This window comes from Apodemus sylvaticus, chromosome 2, assembly GCF_947179515.1.
Source record: "Apodemus sylvaticus chromosome 2, mApoSyl1.1, whole genome shotgun sequence".
NCBI lineage: Eukaryota > Metazoa > Chordata > Mammalia > Rodentia > Muridae > Apodemus > Apodemus sylvaticus.
Genome location: NC_067473.1, coordinates 47,260,927 through 47,286,791, shown reverse-complemented (window position 1 = coordinate 47,286,791; position 25,865 = coordinate 47,260,927). Strand labels below are relative to the sequence as shown.

At 39.7% G+C, this 25,865-nt stretch overlaps 1 protein-coding gene across 2 annotated transcripts in view; it reads left to right on the top strand.

Moving 5' to 3' along the window:
* The window catches only part of Cadps2 (calcium dependent secretion activator 2), a 564,078-nt gene that overhangs the window by 326,677 nt on the left and 211,536 nt on the right, over nucleotides 1–25,865 (top strand). For both annotated transcript variants that reach the window (XM_052173304.1, XM_052173303.1), the window contains exon 8: nucleotides 14,444–14,583. In XM_052173304.1, coding sequence (XP_052029264.1) covers nucleotides 14,444–14,583 — 140 coding nt within the window. The remainder of the gene's footprint in view (nucleotides 1–14,443; nucleotides 14,584–25,865) is intronic.

Here is a 25,865-nt window from a genome sequence, read left to right as displayed (position 1 = left end):
AGAATTTCAGATGCCGAAGATACCATTAGAAACCATTGACTCAGCAGTCAAAGAAAATGCAAAATGCAAAAAGCTTGTATCCCAGAACATCCAGGAAATCCAGGATGCAATGAGAAGACGAAACCTAAGGATTATAGGTATAGATGAGAGTAAAGATTTACAACTGAAAGGGCCAGCAAATATCTTTAACAAAATTATGGAAGAAAACTTTCCCAACTTAAAGAGAGAGATACCTATGAATATACAAGAAGCCTACAGAACTCCAAACAGACTGGATCTGAGCAGAAATACCTCTCGCCACATAATAATTAAAACCCCAGATGCACTAAACAAAGAAAGAATATTAAAGGCAGTAAGAGAAAAAGGGCAAGTAACATATAAAGGAAGACCTATCAGAATCACACCAGACTCACCAGAGACCATGAAAGCTAGAAGATCCTGGGCAGATCTCATGAAGACGCTAAGAGAACACAAATGTCAGCCAAGACTACTATACCCAGCAAAACTCTCAATCACAATAGATTGAGAAACCAAGACATTCCATGACAAAACCAAATTTACACAATATCTTTCCACAAACCCAGCTCTACAAAGAATAATAGGAGGAAAACTCCAATACAAGGAGGGGAACTACACCCTGGAAAAAGTAAGATAGTAACCTTCCTTCATCAAACCCAAAAGAAGATAATCACTCAAATATAAAAATATCATCAAAAATGACAGGAAGTAATAATCTCTATTCCTTAATATCTCTTAACATCAATGGACTCAATTCCCCAATAAAAAGAAATAGACTAACAGACTGGATAAGGAAACAGGACCCTACATTTTGCTGCATACAGGAAACACACCTAAATGTCAAAGACAAAAACTACCTTAGAGTAAAAGACTGGAAGACAATTTTACAAGCCAATGGTCTCGGGAAACGAGCCGGAGTAGCCATTCTAATATCAGATAAAATCGACTTTCAACCTAAAGTCATCAAAAGAGACACTGAGGGACACTTCTTGCTGGTCAAAGGAAAAATCCACCAAGAAGAACTTTCAATTCTGAACATCTATGCTCCAAATACAAGGGCACCCTCATTGGTAAAAGAAACTTTACTAAAGCTCAAAGCACACATTGCACCTAACACAATAATTGTGGGGGACTTCAACACTCCACTTTCCTCAATGGACCAATCAAGAAAACAGAAACTAAACAGGGACACAGTAAAACTAATTGAAGCTTTAGCCCAATTGGATTTGACAGATATTTATAGAACATTTCACCCTAAAGCAAAAGAATATACCTTTTTCTCAGCACCTCATGGTACCTTCTCCAAAATCGACCATATAATTGGTCACAAGAAAGACCTCAACAAATACAAGAAGATCGAACTAATCCCATGCCTCCTATCAGATCACTATGGTGTAAGAGTGGTTTTCAATAGCAAGAAAAACAACAGAAAGCCCACATGCACATGGAGGCTGAACAATACTCTACTCAATGCCACCTTGGCCAAAGAAGAAATAAAGAAAGAAATCAGAGACTTTTTAGAATTTAATGAAAATGAAGGCACAACATACCCAAATCTTTGGGACACAATGAAAGCAGTGCTAAGAGGAAAACTCATAGCCCTGAGTGCCTCCAAAAAGAAAATGGAGAGAGCATATACTAGCAGCTTAGTGACACACCTGAAAGCCCTGGAACAAAAAGAAGCTATTTCACCCAGGAGGAGTAGAAGACAGGAAATCATCAAACTCAGGGCTGAAATCAATCAAGAGGAAACAAAGAGAACCATACAAAGAATCAATAAAATCAGGAGCTGGTTCTTTGAGAAAATCAACAAGATAGATAAACCCTTAGTCAGACTGACCAAAGGGCACAGAGAAAGTATCCAAATCAACGAAATTAGAAATGAAAAGGGAGATATTACAACAGAAACTGAGGAAATCCAAAAAATCATCAGATCCTACTACAAAAGCCTATACTCAACACAACTGGAGAATCTGGAGGAAATGGACAATTTCCTAGACAGATACCAAATACCAAAATTAAATCAGGACCAAATAGATCATCTAAACAGTCCCATAACCCCTAAAGAAATAGAAGGGGTCATAGAAAGTCTTCCAACCAAAAAAAGCACAGGACCAGATGGTTTCAGTGCAGAATTCTATCAGACCTTCAAAGAAGACCTAACACCAATACTCTTCAAACTATTCCACAAAATAGAAACAGAAGGAACCCTACCCAATTCCTTCTACGAAGCCACAATTACGCTGATACCAAAACAACACAAAGATCCAACAAAGAAAGAAAACTTCAGACCAATCTCCCTTATGAACATCGATGCAAAAATACTCAATAAAATTCTTGCCAACCCGGTTCCTCCGAAAAATGGGCACCTCACTTCCAGAAGATCCTGCTATACCACTCCTGGGCATATACCCAGAGGATTCCCCACCATGTAATAAGGATACATGCTCTACTATGTACATAGCAGCCCTATTTATAATTGCCAGATGCTGGAAAGAACCCAGGTATCCCTCAACAGAAGAGTGGATGCAAAAAATGTGGTATATCTACACAATGGAGTACTCTTCAGCCATTAGAAACAATGAATTCATGAAATTCTTAGGCAAATGGATGGAGCTAGAGAACATCATACTAAGTGAGGTAACCCAGACTCAAAAAGTGAATCATGGTATGCACTCACTAATAAGTGGATATTAACCTAGAAAACTGGAATACCCAAAACATAATCCACACATCAAATGAGGTACAAGAAGAAAGGAGGAGTGGCCCCTAGTTCTGGAAAGACTCAGTAAAGCAGTATTCAGCAAAACCAGAACGGGGAAGTGGGAAGGGTTGGGTGGGAGGACAGGGGAAGAGAAGGGGGCTTATGGGACTTTCAGGGAGTGGGGGGGAAATCATTTGAAATGTAAATAAATTATATCAAATAAAAAAAATTAAAAAAAAAATTCTTGCTAACCGAATCCAAGAACACATCAAAACGATCATCCACCATGATCAAGTAGGCTTTATCCTAGGGATGCAGAGTTGGTTCAATATACGGAAATTGCAATCCACTGCATAAACAAACTCAAAGAAAAAAACCACATGGTCATTTCACTGGATGCATTGGACAAAATTCAGCATCCTTTCATGCTTAAAGTCTTGGAAAGAACAGGAATTCAAGGCCCATACCTAAACATCATTAAAGCAATAGACAGCAGACCGGTAGCCAGCATCAAACTAAATGGAGAGAAACTTGAAACAATCCCACTAAAATCAGGGACTAGACAGGGCTGCCCCCTTTCTCCTTATCTTTTCAATATTTTTCTTGAGGTACTAGCTCGGGCAATTCGACAACATAAGGAGATCAAAGGGATACAAATTGGAAAGGAAGAAGTCAAAGTATCATTATTTGCAGATGACATGATAGTCTACCTAAGTAACCCGAAAAACTCCACTAGAGAACTCCTACAGCTGATAAACAACTTCAGCAAAGTGGCAGGTTATAAAATCAACTCAAGCAAATCAGTGGCCTTCCTATACTCAAAGGATAAGCAGGCTGAGAAAGAAATTAGGGAAATGACCCCCTTCACAATAGCCACAAACAGTATAAACTATCTTGGGGTGACTCTTACCAAACATGTGAAAGATCTGTATGACAAGAACTTCAAGACTCTGAAGAAGGAAATGGAAGAAGACCTCAAAAAATGGGAAAACCTCCCATGCTCATGGATCGGCAGGATCAGTATAGTTAAAATGGCCATTTTGCCAAAAGCAATATACAGATTCAATGCAATACCCATCAAAATCCCAACTCAACTCTTCACAGAGTTAGAAAGAGCAATTACTAAATTCATCTGGAATAACAAAAAACCCAGTATAGCTAAAATTATTCTCAGCAACAAAAGAAATTCTGGGGGAATCAGTATCCCTGACCTCAAGCAATACTACAGAGCAATAGTGCTAAAAACTGCATGGTATTGGTAGAGTGACAGGCAGGCAGATCAATGGAACAGGATTGAAGATCCAGAAATGAACCCACACACCTATGGCCACTTGATCCTTGACAAAGCGGCTGAACACATCCAATGGAAAAAAGATAGCCTTTTCAACAAATGGTGCTAGTTCAACTGGAGGTCAGCATGCAGAAGAATGCGAATTGATCCATCCTTGTCTCCTTGTACTAAGCTCAAATCCAAATGGATCAAGGACCTCCACATAAAGCCAGATACTCTGAAGCTAATAGAAAAGAAACTGGGGAAGACCCTTGAGGACATCGGTACAGGGAGAAAGTTTCTGAACAGAACACCAATAGCATATGCTCTAAGATCAAGAATTGACAAATGGGACCTCATAAAATTACAGAGTTTCTGTAAGGCAAAGGACATCATCAAATGGACAAATCGGCAACCAACAAATTGGGAAAAGATCATCACCAATCCTATATCAGATAGAGGGATAATATCCAATATATATAAAGAACTCAAGAAGTTAGACTACAGAAAACCAAACAACCCTATTAAAAATGGGGTACAGAGTTAAACAAAGAATTCTCACCTGAAGAATTTCGGATGGCGGAGAAACATCTTTAAAAAATGCTCAGTTTCATTAGTCATTAGGGAAATGCAAATCAAAACAACCCTGAGATTTCACCTTACACCAGTCATAATGGCTAAGATTAAAAATTCAGGAGACAGCAGGTGTTGGTGAGGATGTGGAGAAAGAGGAACACTCCTCCACTGCTGGTGGGGTTGCAAATTGGTACAACCACTCTGGAAATCAGTCTGGCGCTTCCTCAGAAAACTGGGCACCTCACTTCCAGAAGATCCTGCTATACCACTCCTGGGCATATACCCAAAAGATTCCCCAGCATGTAATAAGGATACATGTTCTACTATGTTCATAGCAGCCCTATTATAATTGCCAGAAGTTGGAAAGAACCCAGGTATCCCTCAACAGAGGAGTGGATGCAAAAAATGTGGTATATCTATACAATGGAGTACTATTCAGCCATTAGAAACAATGAATTCATGAAATTCTTAGGCAAATGGATGGAGCTGGAGAACATACTAAGTGAGGTAACCCAGACTCAAAAGATGAATCATGGTATGCACTCACTAATAAGTGGATATTAACCTAGAAAACTGGAATACCCAAAACATAATCCACACATCAAATGAGGTACAAGAAGAACGGAGGAGTGGCCCCTTGTTCTGGAAAGACTCAGTGAAGCAGTATAGAACAAAATCAGAACAGGGAAGTGGGAAGGGTTGGGTGGGAAAACATGGAGAGGGAAGGGGACTGATGAGACTTTTGGGGAGTGGGGGTCCAGAAAAGTGGAAATCATTTGAAATGTAAATAAATATATCAATAAATTTAAAAAAAATAAAAACAAATGACAACAAAAATAGTCAAAATTAAACATGTAAAATTATATACAATGTAATTTTAAAAACTAAAATTAAAAATTATACATACATTCATAAATTAAAATATAATTATACTATTTCCCCTTCCCTTATCTTCTTCTAACCCCCTACATTCGAGTGTGTGCTCTCATGTGTGGGCACACACACACACATACACACACTGCACATACATATAATATGTGTTTGTGCCTAAATATATCAGCACAAAACTGTTCAGTCTCTTTAGTGTTGCATGTATGTATATGAATTTAGGACTGACCACTGGTATTAAATAACCAACTATGGGGATCCTCTCAGGAGACTAGTTCTTATGGCAACAACTAATACCTTTCCTGTCCTGTCATGTCCTGTCCTATCCTGTCCTGTCCTGTCATGTCCTGCCTCCTCCCATCATCTTCTTTCCTAACCTGTAGTGAAGCCCTCTCTACCTTCCCTCTATGAAGAGGACTTAGATTTATACATAAGTGAGATCATCTGAATTTTGCCTTTCTCCAACTGGTTGATTTCATATAGTACAATACCTTCCTCTCCATCCATGTTGTTACAGATAACATCACTTACTTTTTTAAATATATTCCATTGGATACTCCACTAATGTGCATATTTATTGTTTTTGAATTTTTTAAAATAACAAAAATAGTAATGTGAAGAGATGGATATGCCTATTAGCCCTACTATAGTAAGCAGGTATTTGTGTGTGTGTGTGTGTGTGTGTGTGTGTGTGTGTGTGTGTACATCACTGGATATACCTTAAATATAATTTCAGATAAAAATGAAAAAGCAAAATGACCTGAAGTTGCAATTTTAATTATCCTGTGTACTAAAGACCAGTTCTGCATCCACTACTCAGTCCTCCTGCACTAAGTACCTGCTAAATGCCTGTTCCCACAGGAGACCATTATTTAGTGCATTAGAAAAAATAGGGAATAGGTTTTCACACCTTACTTTTCTTTTCTTGCCCAGCTCTCCATATCCTATTGTGGAAACAACAAAGCTCTTCATTTCTATTATTTGACAAAATAATTGCAAGAGAGAGTATATAATTAGAACAAAACCACATTTCTTTTTAATTTCTTTTCTAAGTTGCCAGTGCTGGGCATTGAACTAGAGCCTTACACATGCTAAGAATCTGCTCTTCCACTGAATTGCACCTCCAGCCCAAATACTGTGCTTTTTAAAAGTTTTCTTGTTTCAAAAGCAAGTTTTTTTTTTCTTGTAAAATGACAATAAATGAACTGAAATAGGAGGAAGGAACTTTGTTGCTCCCTGTTACACCAAGTCCACATTTGGTGAAGGATTAGGAGCTTGATCAGTTCCATGTTGTAACCTTTAGGATTCTTTCTACCCCTTAAAAAAATGAACCTAAATCTAGCCCACAGACAGTAAGATTGACAGAGACTTTGTGCTAATCTTACGGTATACAAAAGAACATTGTGTTAGCCAGAACAAACAGGTGGTTTTGTTTCAACTAAGTAGGACAGGAAGGAATGATATTAAACCAGAGGAAATATCATTTAAACTAAGTGACCTCAAGTTCATGAAACACTGCAAAATGTTACTGATGTAGGATGCTAATTTTTCTCAGGAAAACTATCAGCTCTTTCTCCTCTGTACTGTAGGAGTCCTAATCCTGGAGAAAATATATGTTCATTGTTAATATCTGATAAATGATATATATGAACTGGAGGGAATTCAGGTAGTCCTTCCACAGTGTATTCTGGTCCTAAACTCATAGCAAGGTACCTTTACTAAACTGTAAAATGCCTGTTGAACCGAAAATGTTAGCCATATAGACCCCACTTATCGGGAGAGAGAGAATGCATCAGGAATTTGCTCTGATTCTCCTTGTTTCAAGCATGTCTGTTGTAAGAAAAACAATTAAGAAGATACTAAAGAAGACTTCTGTCAATAACAAACGTACTTGCTTCTGGGTCTGCTTCAAAGATGCATTTTTAACACCAGTCTATCTGTAGTTGGAGGTGAGAGTACTTGACTGCACACGAATCCTCTCTGGGCTACATTGAGCTGGAAAGGGACATTTTTCTTGGAAATCAATTGGTTCAATTGGATTTCCTCACTCCCTTTCTTAGAAATATCTTTGGTTTGTATTTTACAAACAGGAATTCCTGAGCAAACCACTAGTCTTCCCTCTGGGTCTATCAGTAGATACTAGCTAGCTTGTTCTTGCTTGTTCAACCTTCTTGGCTGACTGTGCCTCCCACCCCCTGACCTTTGTAACAGCATCTTTTTGGGTTTTGGTTTTTGGTTTTGGTTTTAGCAGAAATAGTGGTATCCAACTTGCCTGATCTTTCTCACTTCAGACTTCAATGAAGTCTTTCTCCATACCTCAGATAGTCTGTCCCCAAAGCCATTGCTGTCTGCCATCACTTGATCTTTCTCAGACTGAGCTCTCCAGTGACTGTGGGGGCCTTGCTTCGCAGCCAGGCAGCTTGCTTCTTGGACCCCTACCACATTTGGCCTCTTGGTAGCCATCTGACACTAATTACTGTTGTCTAGTTCCTATCCCTGGTAATGTTTTCCCCATAGAATGTGGTATATCACATTCTTGGTTTCCTTTGTTCTTTTTATGTGTGTGTTTTCCTTCATGAATGGGTGTATACAATATGTATTCCTGATACCCACAAAGTGCAGAATAGTGTGATCCACTAGAACTGAAGTCACAGCTGTTTCTGAGTCACCATGCTGGTGCTGGGAACGAAACCCACGCCCTCGGTAAGAATAGCAAGAGCTCTTAACCACTGGACCAACTTGCCAGCCCCATGCTCTTGACTTTCATCTAAGTCCTTGGCTTCTCGTTTCAATTATTAAGTCCTATTTTCCTAATTCTTAAAAATTGCTAAGGCTTGAGATATACCCTACTTGGTAGAGTGTTTATGTAACATGTACAGGGTCTCCAGAATGACTTAAAGTAGGCATGCCTGTAATCCCAGCACTGCAGAGATGGAGAAAGAAAGATAAGTTCAGGGCCATAATAATCAGTTTGAGGCCAGTCGGGGAGACAGGATACTTTGTCTCAAAAAATAGTCGTGTTGCAAAGAGGTTTCTCCTTAACTTTTGAGGGCATAAAGTGATTTATGGCGGCATAGTGGCAATGAGAGTCCACTCTATACACTGGTAGGAGTGATGCAGATGAGAAGTCTTAGACGCTAAGGCTAGATCCAGGGAACAAGGGAACAAAATGGACCTTATAGCCCTGGTAAGAATGCCAGCATCACAACTGGGAGCCTTTGCCCAGGCCGCACTGCTGAGTTCTAGCACCGTGCACCTGTGCTTCTCATCTCCCAACGTTGTCTGCTTTGTCAACCTTATATTCTTTCAGACTCCCAAGTAAAACAACTCTCTATGAAGAAATGCTAGGATATGACAAGAATCATTTATCTAACCCCTCTGCCTTCTAGCTTTTCTTCATTCAGTGGTATTTTGTGTGTGTGTGTCCATGTGTGTGTGTGTGTGTGTGTGTCCCTGTGTGTTCTGGCCATAAAGTATAAGCAGTTAAATAGAGAGATGAACATGGCTTGGATCTCTCTTTAATCAAGGTATCTGAATCATTGGAAGGACCATGTTAGTGGACTCTGAGAGAAGCATCCTTATGAACCCTGTATTACTGCAATATATGTTTATGACATTTGGATTTTAAATCTTAATTCATCTTGTATTTTAAATTTGACAGTTTTTAACCTTTTAGAATCTTGTGTTCTTCATCACATTTTTAAGAAAATTGCAAGTCTGGTTGCCATTTATTGTGAGAAGATATGCTGCCTTAGGATAAAACACCATAACATTTTTGTGACATGTTAACTATAAGACATTTAAAGTGTTGGTGGCAAAAATAACCTAGAAGAGAGACAGAGACAGAAAAAAAGTGCTGTTAAAAGGAATAAATAGCAGGCTGGGCAGTGGTGGTGCACACCTTTAATCCCAGTACTTGGGAGGCAGAGGCAGGAAGATTTCTGAGTTCAAGGCCAGCCTCATCTACAGAGTGAGTTCCAGGATAGCCAGCGATACACAGAGAAACCCTGTCCCCAAAACCAAAAAAAAAAAAAAAAAAAAGGAATAAACAGCAAATAACAAAAATGTTGTAAGTGAAGCTAATTGTTTTGTACAGAACTAGAATCTAATTTAGGTATATATTTAGAATGTAAAAATATATATTTTCATATATGCTAAATATTCTGGTCATTATGATGACCAACATAAGACATGCCTCCTTGTGTATGAACTATTGAGCTATTGAATTTGACTTAACTCATGAATCACTGAACTTAGGATAACTTTTGTACTATTGAACTAATGAACTTCTGAATTTGACTTAACTTATCATGAAAAGCAATTCTTTAAGCATATATTTACAGGGAAAATTTCATGAAGCAAAATGCTATCTTACTATTTAAGATAAGACTATTAAATGCTGCCTGTAACAAGCTGGGGAGCACATTTCAGAATTCACACAGGAGCGGGCCTTTCTTTCATACCGTCCGTAGGGAGTTAGTTTCTCCCATTGCATGTCTCCCACTTCCTGTGGCCGTCAGTGTTTCTCTGCATTTGGTGGGCAGAGAAGAATAAAGAAAGCGTATCTTCACCACCTTACGTCATCAGGTGATGTTGCACTCTCTGCTCTTGTCCTTAGCTAGAACTTTTAACACTGAGATGCAAAGGAAACCAGGAAGCACGGCTCCCTGCTGACTTGCTGCTCCCCAGCAGTAGTTATCTGCTAGAGAATGGATGAATCCCAGTTACCAGATCCACCACGCTTAGCATCCAGCTCCCACATGACTTCAGTACCACCATCACCCCCTGCTCCGTTTGTGGGAAACATTCATATTCACTCAGGGAAAATAGCACAGCTTCCTGTCTCTTCATTTCACCCGGTCCAACATCTGCATGGGGGTTTACTTTGAGCTCTTTTAACCAATGACAAAGTCCATGCCGCCACCACACCTTCTCTTCCCCCTCCATCCTGCCCTAGCACAAACCTCAGTCTGCCAGAAGAGAAAGAAAAGGAGAGCCAAACCAAAGTGTGGAGAAGAGACTGAAGGAGAGGCCATCCACAGACTGCCCCACCTGGGGATCCATCCCATACACAGCCACCAAACCTGGACACTATTGTGGATGCCAAGATGTGCCTACTAACAGGAGCCTGATAGAACTGTCTCCTGAGAGGCTCTGCCAGAGCCTGACAAATAAAGAGGTGGATGCTCTCAGCCAGCCATTGAACTGAACACAGGGTCCCCAATGGAGGAGTTAGAGAAAGGACTGAAGGAGCTGAAGCGGTTTACAAAACCCCATAGAAGAACAACATTATCAACCATCCAGACCCACCCTCCACCCAGAGTTCCCAGGGACTGAACCACCAAACAAAGAGTCTATGTGGAGGGACCCATGGCTCCATCTGCATATGTAGCAGAAGATGACCTTATCTGACCTCCATGGGAGGAAAGGCCCTTGGTCCTGTGAAGACTGGATGCCCCAGTGGAGGGGAATGCCAGGGTGGTGAGGTGGGAGTGAGTGGATGGGGAGCACCCTCATAGAAGCAGGAGGAGGGGGATGGGATAGGGGCTTGCAGAGGTGAGAACTAGGAAGGGGATAACATTTGAAATGGAAATAAACAAAATAGCTATTTTTTCAAAAAAGAAAGAAAGATGAAAAACATAAGAAGTGCCTGTCCAGGAACAGCAATCAAATTCAGCCACTAGGCTCTGTGAAGACTGCTTCTACTAGAAGTGGTCAAGACCTCTTGTTAGGCCAGTGCTGTGGACTGGAAAGAGCCACTGCCCTATAATCCGTGTGGCCCTCAGAGCTCTCTGCACCTTGGGAGCCTCTTCCTTGCTGACCTCTAGCTCAAGACCAATATTCATCACCAAGTCCCTCAAGGAGTGCTTCTCTTTTTGTTCAACTAAGAAATCCAAGGATTATCTGCCAACCAATATTAAAACAATTCAGAGACAATTTGCATGGGTCCTTCTCTAAAAACATATATTTCCTATGAATGTAACTCTATTTTTACACATGTCAATGATTATACTTTTAACCATTTTCTGGACCATTTGTCCAGAAAAACAAAAGCCATTTCTGGACTTTGAAATCAAAAGGCCAGTGCCCCTAAAGGATAGGAATATGGGCTGGCAACAGAACTGTCTATCACAACAAATTCCTTTCGCTTGTGGTCATTTGTGCAACTTTGGTTTTGTGTGTATTGTTTCTTTAGGCAAGATCTTGCTGTGTCAACCTGTCTGGCCTGAAAATCACTATGTAGTCATGGCTAGCCTCCAACTTGGGTGCGGTCTTCCTGCCTCTGCCTCTTGAATGATGATGTTATAGGCTTTAGCCAACATTCCCAGCTGTCTTTACATTTTTTTAATATATGTATAAATGAATTTTTTAATTATATATTTTCTTCATTTACATTTTCCAATGTTATCCCCTGTCCTATCCCCCTTCTCCCTGCTCACCAACCCACCCACTCCTGCTTCCCTGTCCTGGCATCCCCTACACTGGGGCATGGAGCCTCCTCAGGACCAAGGGCCTCTCCTTCTTTTGATGTCTCAGAAGGCCATCCTCTGCTACATAGTCAGCTGGAGCCATGGGTCCCTCCATGTGTACTCTTTGGTTGGTGGTTTAGTCCCTGGGCACTCTGGGGGTGGGGAGTACTGGTTGGTTCATATTGCTGTTCCTCCTATGGGGCTGCAAGCTCCTTTAGCTCCTTGGGTCCTACCTCTAGCTCCTCCATTGGGGACCCTGTGCTCAGTCCAGTGGTTGGCTGAGAGCATCCATCTCTGTATCATTCCTTTTTGTGAAGCTACGAATGAAATTCCAGGCTTTGTCTATGTCTGACAGGTACTCAACTGCTGAGCTATTCCTCCAGGCTTATGGCCAGTTTATTCCTGACAAAAGAGTGTAGGCTGTTCAATGAGGAAAGGACACCTTGCTTAACAGAATCTGGAGTGGATGTAACACAACCAAACAAGTCAAACATATGGTGACAGATATGTCACAAGATTAACAAAATCAGTATCTGGCGCCTTGGAAGGTGATGCTAACAGCACTGGCCATTCTGGGATCAAAGCCCCTGAGCTGCTTCATGCTGCCTAGCCACCCACGTTTTTCTGTCTCACTGTGTTCCTCACAAGTGAAATAAACGTTTTTCACTGAAGAGCAAGCTGAACAATAAATCCTGCTGCTGGCTTCAGTCAGAAGTACCCATCCACCCCCAAAATGTGATTTAAAATTGGGACATTTTCTATAAACACAGAATTAACAATTTACAGGTAACTTATGCCAAATTAATGTTTTAAGGAAGAAGAGTGGGAATGTGGGAGCACATTCCAGACTTGCTAGGAATATTATAATGATGCTCTGCCTTAGCCTCTGATTTTTATGTCTCCTTGTATTTGATTATGGTATTTCTTTGTCTACTGTTTTGAACCAAAAGCTACCCACGTGTTTTTGTTTTTGTTTTAGCTCAAACTGTTTAGTATCTCATTGGCTACTCTAGCAGTTGAAATGGATGAATTTCAGAGTGTGGTCATAATCCTGAAAACATCTAGAATACCCTGTTGCCTCTTCTTGGATGTCATTTGTATGCTGGAGTCTGTAGACATTCTAAATTTCACAAGGCCTTTAGGATAGACTTGAACAAAGACTCAGCATAGCATGTACAGTTAGAAGCTAGCAAGCTGAGAATCAGTTGAGACATTTTATGGTTATGCTATGCTTCCTAGAGAAAAAGAAAGCCTTGCTTATAGATTTTTTCTGAATACATTCACTTACATTTAGGATTTTTAAAAAATACAACTTTGGAGGGTGAAAAACACCCTTTGTTCTTGCTTTAAAAATATTATTACTGGGGGCTGGAGAGATGGCTCAGCGGTTAAGGGCACCGGCTGCTCTTCCAGAGGTCCTGAGTTCAATTCTCAGCAACCACATGGTGGCTCACAACCATCTGTAATGAGATCTGATGCCCTCTTCCTCTGCAGGTGTGCCTGAAGACAGTGACAGTGTACGCATATAAATAAATTAAATAAATCTTACCAAAAAATCTTTGTATTAAAAAAATATTATCACTGACCTGACCATGTTTATGATTTTTTTTCAGTTTATAACTAAACTTTGGGTTCATATATTTTTCCTGATGCTTTAGGATACAGATGAGTCTTAGGTCATGCCTCATGTCTGCTTTGTCTTTTGGACTATAGCCCTTCTTTTGCAGCATGCCCGCTAAATCTTAGCTCTAGCTGTGTTCAGAATGATGTAGATGGTGGGAAAGGGAGAAGGGTTATTTCCATGATATGGCATACAACATCAGAGGAGCAGACTTCTTAGGAAAGTGAGGTGTTATCAGATAATCACATGTTAATTTGGTACTTTGATTAGGATATTACTTTGTTTCAGTTATAATGACATCTTGATACCTCTGAAAATAGGCAGTCAGGAATACAGTCTTTGTTTGGTACTGATCTAGGAGTGACAACATGTTATGAGCATTCTTCTCTACCTGTAATTGAGTTGATTTCCTTTAGCACCATTTTACAACGAAGATATTAAAATACAAGACATATTTGTACAGCTTCGATAATTGGTTTTGCTTTTTGTGTTTGCTGCTGTAATTTCAAAGAATTTTTCTTTCTGAACTTCTGTGCCCTGAGTGGTTTAGGGTAATGTTGAAATTATAGGTGTCCATTAAGTAGTTTTCAACTGTCAGCTCAAATGCCACATATTGTGCTGTTAATTCATTATGAAGTGACACAGAAAGAACACTCATTATGTGATAATATGAAAATGCATACTTGTCAAAAACAAATCTGTATGGAAAATCCACCTGCTATGGTGGGGTAGCACAGGGGACCATCACACACACACACACACACACACACACACACACACACATACTTGTGCATTAAAATCTTCTTTTCATGTAGGAAAATGCACAAGAAGGTTTTAGTTCCAATTGCCAAGGACTCTGTATCATACTCAGAGGTATTCTTTCTTGTTGCTTATAGGTGGTATTATACCCAACTTCTAATAGCTCCAAGACAGCAGAATTACACCGAATGATAGTGCCCAAGAACAGTCAGGACTCGGACTTAAAGATCAAATTGGCAGTGCGCATGGATAAACCACCTCATATGAAGCACAGTGGGTGAGTGTTTAAAATGTTCTTCCCTCTGATCATTGGACTTCATTGCAATGTATCACCTCTGTCTGTATGTGAGAGAAACCAAGGTATCAGACATTCGCATGGAGTTTTCTCAAAAAAAAAAAGCAAAACAAAACTGGCCTAAGTGAGTTGATTATATTGCAAAACTATTAGCATCTACATGAATGGGAATTCAGTTAATCTAACTGTCTTAGCAATGAATGTGTTGGTTATTGATTGGATTGATATCATGTTATTATGGGGAATGCACCCAAAGGAACCACTTAGACACAGTTTATAGACATTTGGACGTCTTTATTACAGCTCTCTGGGACTATGCTCAGGTTCTCAGGATCTAAGTGTCATCCCATACATGCTTTTAAAGATGGAAGTGGGGGTGGGGAGGATACCACATCTTATTATCCATTCAACACTGCACCGGAAGGTTTCCACAAACAGGCAGTTTAACAGACGCTAAGGAGAATTAACTGAGGCATCTTGGCCTTGAGTCCTAGAACAAAATTGTGTAATTTCCACAGGATTCTCCATTAAGGAGATCAAATTCTAGTTAGTTCCAAAACAGCCTCAGCAAGAATACAAGGTGGAGGAAACTGCACTGCCGGGCCCTGTCACACCATATCTGAATTGTGAAGAATATTTCTTAAATGTTTTTTTCTGTAGATTTGTACTCCTACCTGGTGTTCAGATCTCTAAAAATGGTTAGCCTTTCACAGAATATATAAAAGCTAAAGGTTATATCAGATATAACTCAGAAGGATGGGCACATTTTGATGGAGGCATGTGAGGTTCATCTAGTATAAAAGTGGGCGGAAACTAAATCAGTACAGGAGTGAAAGAGTTCTTGGGAAACCAAGAAGTGAGCCTCTTCTCAGCCAGGCCCTGCCATGGCCTAACACAGCAATTGTTGCTGCTAAGGTTCTTTCTCTCCAGTACTGGCGAGAAACCAGTTCAGAACCCAAGTCTGAGCTCTTTTTGCTGTTGTTCTTTTGTTTTGTTTTGTTTTGTTTTGTTTTGTTTTGTTTTCAAGACAGTCTCACTATGTTGCTATGGCTATCCTAGAACTCACTCTGTAGACCAGGCTGGCCTCGAACTCACAAAGATTCACCAGCCTTTGCTGGGATTCAAGTCATGTGCCATTATAGCCAACTCTGAACTATTAGATAAAATGAATTTTCAAAAATGTATATTTTTCTTAGCTTAATGCTTTTTAAGACTTCCAAAGCCAAATTTTAGCATTCAAATACTAGCTGTTGGCAGAGACTCTGTTGTTTTTTATTACTTTGAGGAGAATGGGTTGCTGAAGTGATTCACTTGAGTTTAGCAACAAACTTAGCAGTGTAAAAAATGCATTCCACTAAGAGGGTCTGGACTTTTAAACCTAATATACAACAACAACAACAACAACAAGGCAGAGCTAATTTCTGGTTCAAGAGATGGGTAGGACATGTTGGTTAATTTGAACAAAACAAAGTTGTGCATTGGGTAGGGATTTATCCACCTGTGTCTCTTAGAAAGGGACTAGAATTCAGGATACTACAGTGTGGTCTATAATGTGTTAGCATAAAGGAAAGTCTAGCTGTGATTCAGCTCAGTATAGATGAAGATCCCGGAATTCACTACTGAGAAGCCTTTGATTTGTCCACCTGCCTGTTCCCTAAGATGTACTTTATACCTGCCTGTTCCCTATAAGATTTGCTGAAGGACTCCTCATCCATCCAGGAGACAAGCCCGCATGAAAAGCAAGGAAGGGATTTTGGTTTGCGTATAAATAATTGTAGTAAATAATTACAAATGGATACAAAGGCAGTAAAGTAGGAATGGTAACCTGATGGAAATACTCTCCGGTTTCAGCTGGGGCAAGCTAGTTAAAGTCACACACTACATCTGACATCCAAGTCAAGGGGAAACTCGGCAGGTGGCCAGCAGGGAAGAAGGGCATTTCTGTCATCTGGCAAGCACTTAGAAAGGCAAGAGTTCTGAGAGGGCTTTTAGCTGGTGGTGACAAGTTCACTGCAGTTTGCCTGTAGAGCTCCGACACTAGAGACTGCTATTTATCTAAAGTGCTTAGAGACTAGCAGGGTTTCAAATTAGACATAAAAGCATACAGCATGTTCCAGGAACTAGAAGACTTTTCTCTCTTTTTGCTGTATATGTCTTTCTCTTCATGGATGCTACAATAAGAAATAAGAGTGGCCGAAGTTGCTTGAATAGTCCCAGACACCTCCACCCCGCCCCGACCGTGCCAGGGACAAAGACTGAACATGAAGACATGAGCTAGCACTGATCATCTGTGGAAGAGATCACTGCTGTGCCCCAGAACCTCTGAGTGTAGACAGAGTCAAAGAAGGGAGATCAGTCTAACTGCATTCTAAGGGAGGTGGGGAATAAAGATGTCTTTCCTTTGCATCAAATAAGAATTTGTTTTTATTACATTTATTTGACTAAATCAAGATTTCTGTAATGGTTCTGCAATTGATGTCTGCCCAAAACTGGTAGTGTTGGGAGAAAATAAAGAGGATAATATCGTAGTTCCTAAGTTTAACTCTTAAATCTCAGGGACTTGCCAAAGGAACCAAGAGCATTCTGTGCCCTGGTAATCTAAGTCAGTGCCTCCCACTGTGTGGAGACACTCGGAGTCATTGCTGATGACTCAGATATCTCTGTAGTACATAGCATGCGAAATGGTTGAATTCTAGAAATGAAAATATGTATGCTGTTCATCTGCCATGTTAAATTATATTTCATAATAATAGTGAGCCAGTAAAAAGGTACTATTAATATGAGAAATAATAGCTTAGCAGCATTAAAGGTTTCAGCCCTGCTGGGAGACCTGTGGATCCCCGTGAGCAGGGCCAGTTGGAGTCAGTTCACCAGACATCTTCTACGGCTCTTTCAGTGCCTGTTTGGTAACAGATTTCCAAGTATTTTCCCTCCATGTAACTATATACATGAAAATCAGATTTGACCAACAACTTAATTCTATTCCTTATCTCCTAAGGTGTTTCCTAAATGGGGTTTAGTCTGCTCCTTTGGAATCCTGTGGAATAGGGTGGAGCAGCTGTCATGGGGTGCGTTTTGTCCAGGAGTCTCCGAGTGCAGAGAGGCTGACCTGAAACCTCTACAGCTAGGCAGGGGCAGGCAAGGTCTGTGCAGAGCTTTGCCCAGAACCTAGGAGTTCTCAGACTGCTCACTGTGGTTGGCCTTTCACCAAAGCTCCCAGCTTCTCACTGGATATTCCCAACAGGCAGCCAGTGGGGTTCAAGTTCTTTGCATCCCTGGACTTTATCCAGGGGGACTCTCTAGCCTCTGACCTCAAAAGAATTCCTCGCTGGGCGGTGGTGGCGCATGCCTTAAATCCCAGCACTGGGAGGCAGAGGCAGGCGGATTTCTGAGTTCCAGGCCAGCCTGGTCTACAGAGTGAGTTCCAGGACAGCCAGGGCTACATAGAGAAACCCTGTCTCTAAAAAAACAAAACAACAACAACAAAAAAGATTTCCTCCGCCCACAGTTGGAAACAAAACTGGGAACCTAACCCTTTGCCTCCTACCCACTAGTATCATACACTAAAGCAGTTTTACATAGTGGGTTCACAGCATCTGTTTGAGACTGAATTGTGTCCTATCAATAAGTTATCCTAAAATTAATAATTAACAGGTGAGTAATGAATAATACAGCCAAATGATAAGCCAGCCTTAGAAATTAATTCATTTAAAATATGACACACTTGTTGCTAGTTAAACAACTTAAACAATAACCAGAGAGTTTTAGGCTTTTTGCATTCAGAGTGCTGTCAGGTTTTGAAATGAATCCCCTGATAGGTTCATACCTATCCTTTTTTTCAATAATATAAAAACAAATCATTCTTTTTGTGAGGTCTCCTAACATGCATTCCATTTTATTTATCACATTTAGACAGCTCATACTCTGACCCTAATTAGGATGTATTTATGCTTGTGTGTAGGTGTGTGTGCCTGTGTGTACAATAGGAGGCCAAAGTCAAATTAGAGTCTTTCTCTGTTGCTTTCTGCCTTGGGGTTATTGGGTCTTTTTGTTTGTTTTGTGTTTGTTTGTTTGGAGAGAGGTTCTCTTTTTGTTTTTGTTTTGTTTTAAGACAAGGTCTCTTACTCACTGTTCCTAGACCTCTCTATGTCAGGCAGATCGGCTGACCAGTGATCTCTGGAGATCTGCCTGTCTACACCCAACCCCAGCACTAGGGTTATGAGCACAAGCAGTTTACTTTTTGAACCTTGTCTCAAATCCCCTTGTTGGATATTTTTCGATGGTATTATCTATATCATATGTGTATCCCCAACTATACTATAAATTTTAGTTTTCTTTGAGTCTGAAATAACTTCTTACCCTGTGCAATCAAGAGTATATGTAAATATTAATACTGGCAATGGAAATGATGTACTTCATAGCGTTTTAAGGAAGGAGTTATAAATAAGAAATGCTGTTTGTTTTTCAAATGCTATATTTAAAAGTATGTGGGTTTTTATAGAGAAAATAAAATATAGCTGACCTAAAGCACCTGCTTCTGATAAGCTAATTACTCTGTAACTACATTTTATTGTCTTCTTAAAGCAGGACTGTGTGCAAATGAAAACATGTGTTTTAACTTAGGAAAAATAAGCCCAATTGTGCCACCATTCTTTAACACCACATTGGTTATTACCATAAGAATCATTAGGAAAATATTGGATTCATGTATTCTTTTGAGCTATTTCATAAAATTAATTCTAACAGCTACACTACGAGAAAACAGTAAATGAATTATCAGCTAGATTTTCAGTGATCAGCATTCACTGCAGCCTTTTCATTTTTGTACATAGCTGGAGAATCTAAGTGTTCTCCAACAAATAGACGGCACTTTAGCATAGCCTAGTGGCTAAGCAGCAGTATTAACTGGAAACCCGGAAATACTGTCCTCGCTTAAGCACAGTGCTCTCCTAGTTCATGGGTTATTTTCTTCACAAAGTCAAAGGTAAGGTAAGATGGGACTAATGAGTTACATGACTGGCTGTAACAATGTAAAGCTATGTCCAGTAAGGAGTAAGAAGGCCTCTATACTGTAAAGCCTGTTGGATATATAGATGCACTGTAACAATGATCTCTCAGAAGTTTGGTTAAAGCTTATTGCTTCTCTAGTAAAAATAAATAGAAATCTCTGTGGTTATATAACCACAGAAGATTTTTTATCCCTGATAATTATCCAGATAAAAACCCCAGCCATATGTTCTAGAGCTTCTCTTTGTTCAGAGTCATAAATGATTTCTTATATGTTTATTGAATGTACAGGATAGCTTGCAGTATTTTGAAGTTGTCAAAAGTAAAATTGTCCACTTTAATTTATATCATAAATCTGTATCTGACCCTGGGCTCATACCTGTCCACGGGAGGCAGTGACTCAGCTTCTGACAGAAAAACAGGATAAAAGCCTTCCCTGCTCTGGTCCCGTGCCTGTCAGGACTCCAGGCTGCCCAGCACCCATGCTTACTGAACAGAAGATGCTGCTAGGCTCTGATCCCAGGATGTCACAGCATGTAACTTTCAGCACACATTTAACGTGCAAGCATCACATTTGCTCAAAGGGAGATAGATGGCCTCTAGTAAAGTTGTGTTACCCAGATGAGTTAGATGTGCAACCTTCAGCTAGTTAGGAAGACAGCAGCACAGTGTCTAGATCTGCTTGGTGGGTCCAGACCTTTGACAGAGCATTACTCTTCTGTCTGATATTTGCCAGAAGAAATTGACTTCTTATTATAATCCTACTTTTAGTATAACATTTCTATGAGCTCCATTATAGTTCAGCTGTGTCTACCTTCGTATGTGTGTGTGTGTGTGTGTGTGTGTGTGTGTGTGTGTGTGTTTGCCTTCGCAAGTCAAATGCTTTAGTCTGGATTATTAGGACTTCACGCATATTCTACTGCTTAAACTTCTGGCCAAGTGCTTTCCAGACTATCAGACAGATTGACTTCTTGTCAATACACAGTCACAGAAAAACGTGTCTGTGGCCCACAATAGACAGCATAACTATCACATATTAGTATAATAAAGAGGATATGCCAATGACCTGTTTCTCTTTTCAGATATCGTCATCAATGCCCATAGCATCTTCTGCATACTAAATTAATAACATCTCTATTTTATTTTTTGTTCATCTGTATTTTCACTTTTTAAGATTTAGGAGCAAATATATAGAAATGGTAGAAATGCTCCAGATGCAGTTTTAATGGTCACTAGGCCAATCATTAAGCCAACTGTTTTGATGTGTTATGGCTCTCCTGGTCTCTCCTTTATTAAATGTTTATTCTTAGACTCAAATTTTATCTTTCATTATTTCATTTAAGATTATTTCTCAGGGAGAAAGATTTTGACATGCATTATATCCAGTTTTATGCATCAAATAATTTGCCCTTTCTCAGAAACCCTTTTATAGATATACAGATATTTTAACTACTTTTCTGAAAGATAAAGAAATTAGAATATAATCTCATTTTTATTTTCTTTTAAAAGGTACTTATATATAGTCACATGTCATTTTAATTTGAAATATTAAGTGAATGTATATAGGAAGAGTAGGTACTAAATTTTATAAACAACTAATGAAGAGAATAACAGTGAAATTGCTTTCATTTTCTAATTTGGAGCCTTACTATAAAAGGTTTGTGCTGTACACTGACATGATGTCTGGAAGTTTGAAAGCATGAGTGATTATCAGTACAATATAAGTCTTGGGCTTATTTAGTGCCGAAGCATTGTAGAGGAGGTAGAAAGCCTGTATAACTTATTTTTGTTTTGCATCTGGTGTGTGTGTCTGCTTGGTGGCCAGATGGATGACAATACAATACTAGTTATGCCCAGTCCAAACTGGGTCAGGATATGGTACCCTTGGGTTTCAGTTCTCAGTCCCGTCACTAGGTTGTGTAAGTTTGTACATCATCCTTTGGCTTCAGTTTCATTGTTTTTGAAAGATGAGAGTGAAGTAGAAAAGATGGAAGGTTTCTTGGTCCCAGAGATGGATGATGAAGCAGTGTAAGTTCCTACAAGCACATGCTCAGTTCATTCTATGGCCCTGGGATGGAGAGTGGAGACAGAAGGCTCTGGCGATGAGTCAAGACCGGGACCTTGGAAAGGGGAACAATTTGGGAATTTGAGTCCTTGTAAGGCAAAAAGAATTACAAAGATTAACTTGCATAAGGTTATGAAAGGTTTTTATTATATAGGATTAACTCTGAAAGCATATTATTCAGTTGACTATACTCTCAGTATTTATAATGGATACCTTATAAACTTTAAAAAGATAGTGGGCTGAACATAACAGAACAATCACACAAAACTAATGGTGAAAATTTCTCTTGTTGCTTCTGTAGATTTTCTGTGATATACTCACATTATTTCTGATGTAGGGAAAGAATGGAGTTTTAACTAAGAATATATTTATTCTCTTAATTAAAATTCATTAAAATGTTTATTAAAATTCTGAGAAAACTGTTCTGATAGTATTCTTGGATGTAAGCCCGGAGTATGCAGACATTTAATGTTTAAGATGTCTTCTGGGTGCAGGAACCTAAACCTTGCAATTAGCCTAGGGATTCTGGGAAATATATGAACCTCTTTGCAAATCATTTTTCTCAATAACATAGTAGAAATGGTGGAAGAACTGGCCACAATGACAAACAGATAGTAGCTACTACATGCAGTACACTAGGAAAATGCAGGGAGAGCTCACAGTATTCTGAATATCACTTACTACTGTTAAAGCCTAAAGACAGGATTCTTTTTTTAACTTTAATTTTATTTTTTACTTATTCACTTTATATACCACTAACTGACCCCATCTGGGTCACCTGTTCCCACAACCCGCCCCCTGGTCCCCCTTCCTTTCTCCACTGAACTTGTGGGGACCCTTCTGGGTTTCCTCCCCACCCAGGTACTTCAAGTCTCTGAGAGGCTAGGCGCTTCTCCCACTGATGCCAGACAAGGCAGCCCAGCTAGAAGAACATAACCCGTGGACAGGTAACAGCTTTGGGGACAGCCCCTGCTCCAGTTGTTCAGGACCCACATGAAGGCCAAGCTGCACATCTGCTGCTTAGGACTTGGAGGCCTGGGTCCAGCCTGGGTATGCTCTATGGTTGGTGGTTCAGACTCTGGCCCCAAGGGTGGAGTTGAGTTGACTCTGTTAGTCTTCCTGTGGAGTTCCTATCCACTTTGGAGCCCGGCAATCCTTCCTCCTATTCTTCCATAAGAGTCTCAAATCTCCGTCCACTCTTTGGCTGTGGTGTCTGAGTCTGCCAAAGATGGGATGTTAAGTAAAGGTACCAATGAAAACAAAGGAGGGGGCATTACAATTTAAATTGTGGGATGGAGCAAAATCATCTTATCAGTTCCCCCAGCCTCTGACCTGGTCCCCCTCAATTCCTCCGGAGCATGGTGGTGTAGCCGGGGAGCCCTGCGCTCTGCCATCCACAAGGTCTCTGGCGCCACCCTCCTTCCTTTTTCTTCTTTTAAACAATATGGTGGGTGTGCTAACTCATCTTTAAGCTCCGTTCATCTAGGAAAGCTGTTTTTCCCTCCTCCCCATTTTTTCTTACTCATTAACTCACTGGTTCATATAATAGCTAACATTTTTATGTTAATTAAATATAATTTTAATATATATACACATACACTATTAAATGGTTGTCATGATAATTCACATTTTAATGATAAGGGCACTTAAATTCTCTCCGCTTTTCGTGAATACGTTCTTATTAACACTAAATATTGATTTTTAAAAGTTTTAAAATCTGTCCAGTCGTGGGATACATGGTTGATCCTCACTCGCTTTTCAAGCCCAGTAGAGTGATTGTGACATCATCTTCAGTATTTTTCTATTTTATCCTATAGTTTTATTAAGTTCTTCACTTAAGGAGGCCTAGGTAAGCCTGAACAGCTTACTCAATATTTAATGGCTAAGTGACTTTTATTTTGTTGTTACCATGGCACCCAAGACATCCGTGTAATTGAATATTCTAATTTTATGTTATAAATATTTTATAAAAATAATTACTGGAAGAGATTAGCGCTCTTGTGATTAAAGCTCCAAAGCCCTTTGCAATTGCAGTGCAGCAGAGTGCTGGGCCTCATGTTCTCTCTTTTCCATGAGGTCCCTAGAAAAAGACGTCTCTGTAGAGGCCTGCCCCATCCCTTCGCCACCTCTTGCATATTCCAGCCTGCTCTCCTTTGAAACAGCTTTGTTTTAAAAGCCTGTGGTGTTGTCTGCTGTTAAGGTCTTGGGCTCAACTTCATTAGTCATTAGGGAAATGCAAATCAAAACAACCCTGAGATTTCACCTTACACCAGTCAGAATGGCTAAGATTAAAAATTCAGGAGACAGCAGATACTGGCGAGGATGTGGAGAAAGAGGAACACTCCTCCACTGCTGGTGGGGTTGCGAATTGGTACAACTACTCTGGAAATCAGTCTGGCGGTTCCTCAGAAAACTAGGCACATCACTTCTGGAGGATCCTGCTATACCACTCCTGGGCATATATCCAGAGGATTCCCCAGCATGTAATAAGGATATATGCTCCACTATGTTCATAGCAGCCCTATTTATAATAGCCAGAAGCTGGAAAGAACCCAGGTATCCCTCAATGGAAGAATGGATGCAAAAAATGTGGTATATATAAACAATGGAGTACTATTCGGCCATTAGAAGCAATGAATTCATGAAATTCTTAGACAAATGGATGGAGCTGGAGAACATCATACTAAGTGAGGTAACCCAGTCTCAAAAGATCAATCATGGTATGTGCTCACTAATAAGTGGATATTAACATAGAAAACTGGAATACCCAAAACATAATCCACACATCAAATGAGGTACAAGAAGAATGGAGGAGTGGCCCCTTGTTCTGGAAAAACTCAGTGTAGCAGTATAGGGCAAAACCAGAACAGGGAAGTAGGAAGGGGTGGATGGGAGAACAGGGGGAGGGAAGGGGAGTTATGGGACTTTTGGGGAGTGGGGGGCCAGAAAAGGGGAAGTCATTTGAAATGTAAATAAAAAAATATATCGAATTTAAAAAAATAAGCAAAAAAAAAGTCTTGGGCTCTTGTTCATTGAACAGGATGTGTCTGTCCTCCATGGCATGCTTAAGTACTGAGTCATTTTCCTTGTCATTCCTAGAAGTTAGGAACCTTATCCTGCAACTGGGTTTAAATATAGCATTGAAATCATTGCCTATCCATTAACAGTCACGGGGTAAATTGTCAATGCTTCGCTTTGTAATATTCCCAAAAGACTCATAAAATAGAGACTTGGTGACCAGCACAATAGGAGTGAGAAATGAAGAAGCATTGGGGCAGAGCTTATTAGATCATGAGGGCTATTTTCACTAGTATATTAATACACTGATGGATTCATTAAAATGCTGTGTGGTAGAAACCGAAGGAATAGGGCCACTTGGGAGAAATCCATTGGGGATTTTGCCCCCAAAGGGTCCATCTTCTCGTTGGCTGCTTCTTTGTATGCCTGATCCCTTTGCTTCCTTACTTCTAAGAGGTGATCTGGTTTGGTCTGGATCTACCATGCAATACCCACCTTGATGTACTGTCTTACTACAGGACCAAAAACAATGAGGTCACATGACTATGGCCTGAAACTGTAGACTGGAATAGATCTTTATTCCTTTAAGTTGATTAGTTCAGGTAATCTGTCAGAAAAAGGTAACTAGCACATAGATGACTGTTTTCTCTGCTAAAGAAAGAAAATAATACAGAAATTATTCTTTTAATCTTTAACATTCAAACTAAAAATATAGAGTGACTATTCAGATATAACCTCTAAAGTTTATCTAATGTGTACCACATATCTAATATGTACCACTACAATGTTTTGTCATTTTTCTCAAGATAATTTTGCCACAGAAGAATGATAGACATTTTTAGTCCATTTATTTTAGATACCTGTAAGTCTAAAGACTGTATTCTAATATTACATATTTTTCCTAACATAAGTTAGTATTCTCTATAAGACTTACTTATTAAATAGTTTTTAAAAGCTTCTTGCTAACCTTTGATGGAAAAACTAATTTTCTAATATCTATTATGTTGCAAAATTCCTGTGAAATATTTTTCAACTATAGGCTAAAGTTTTACCAAAATTTTCTGTGAGTCAAAGTGTATATTAATTTAATTTTTTATTGAATATAATCTTCATTTACATTTCAAATGCTAAAATCTTTACTGGTTTCCCCCCTCCCCTCAAAACCCCAACCCTT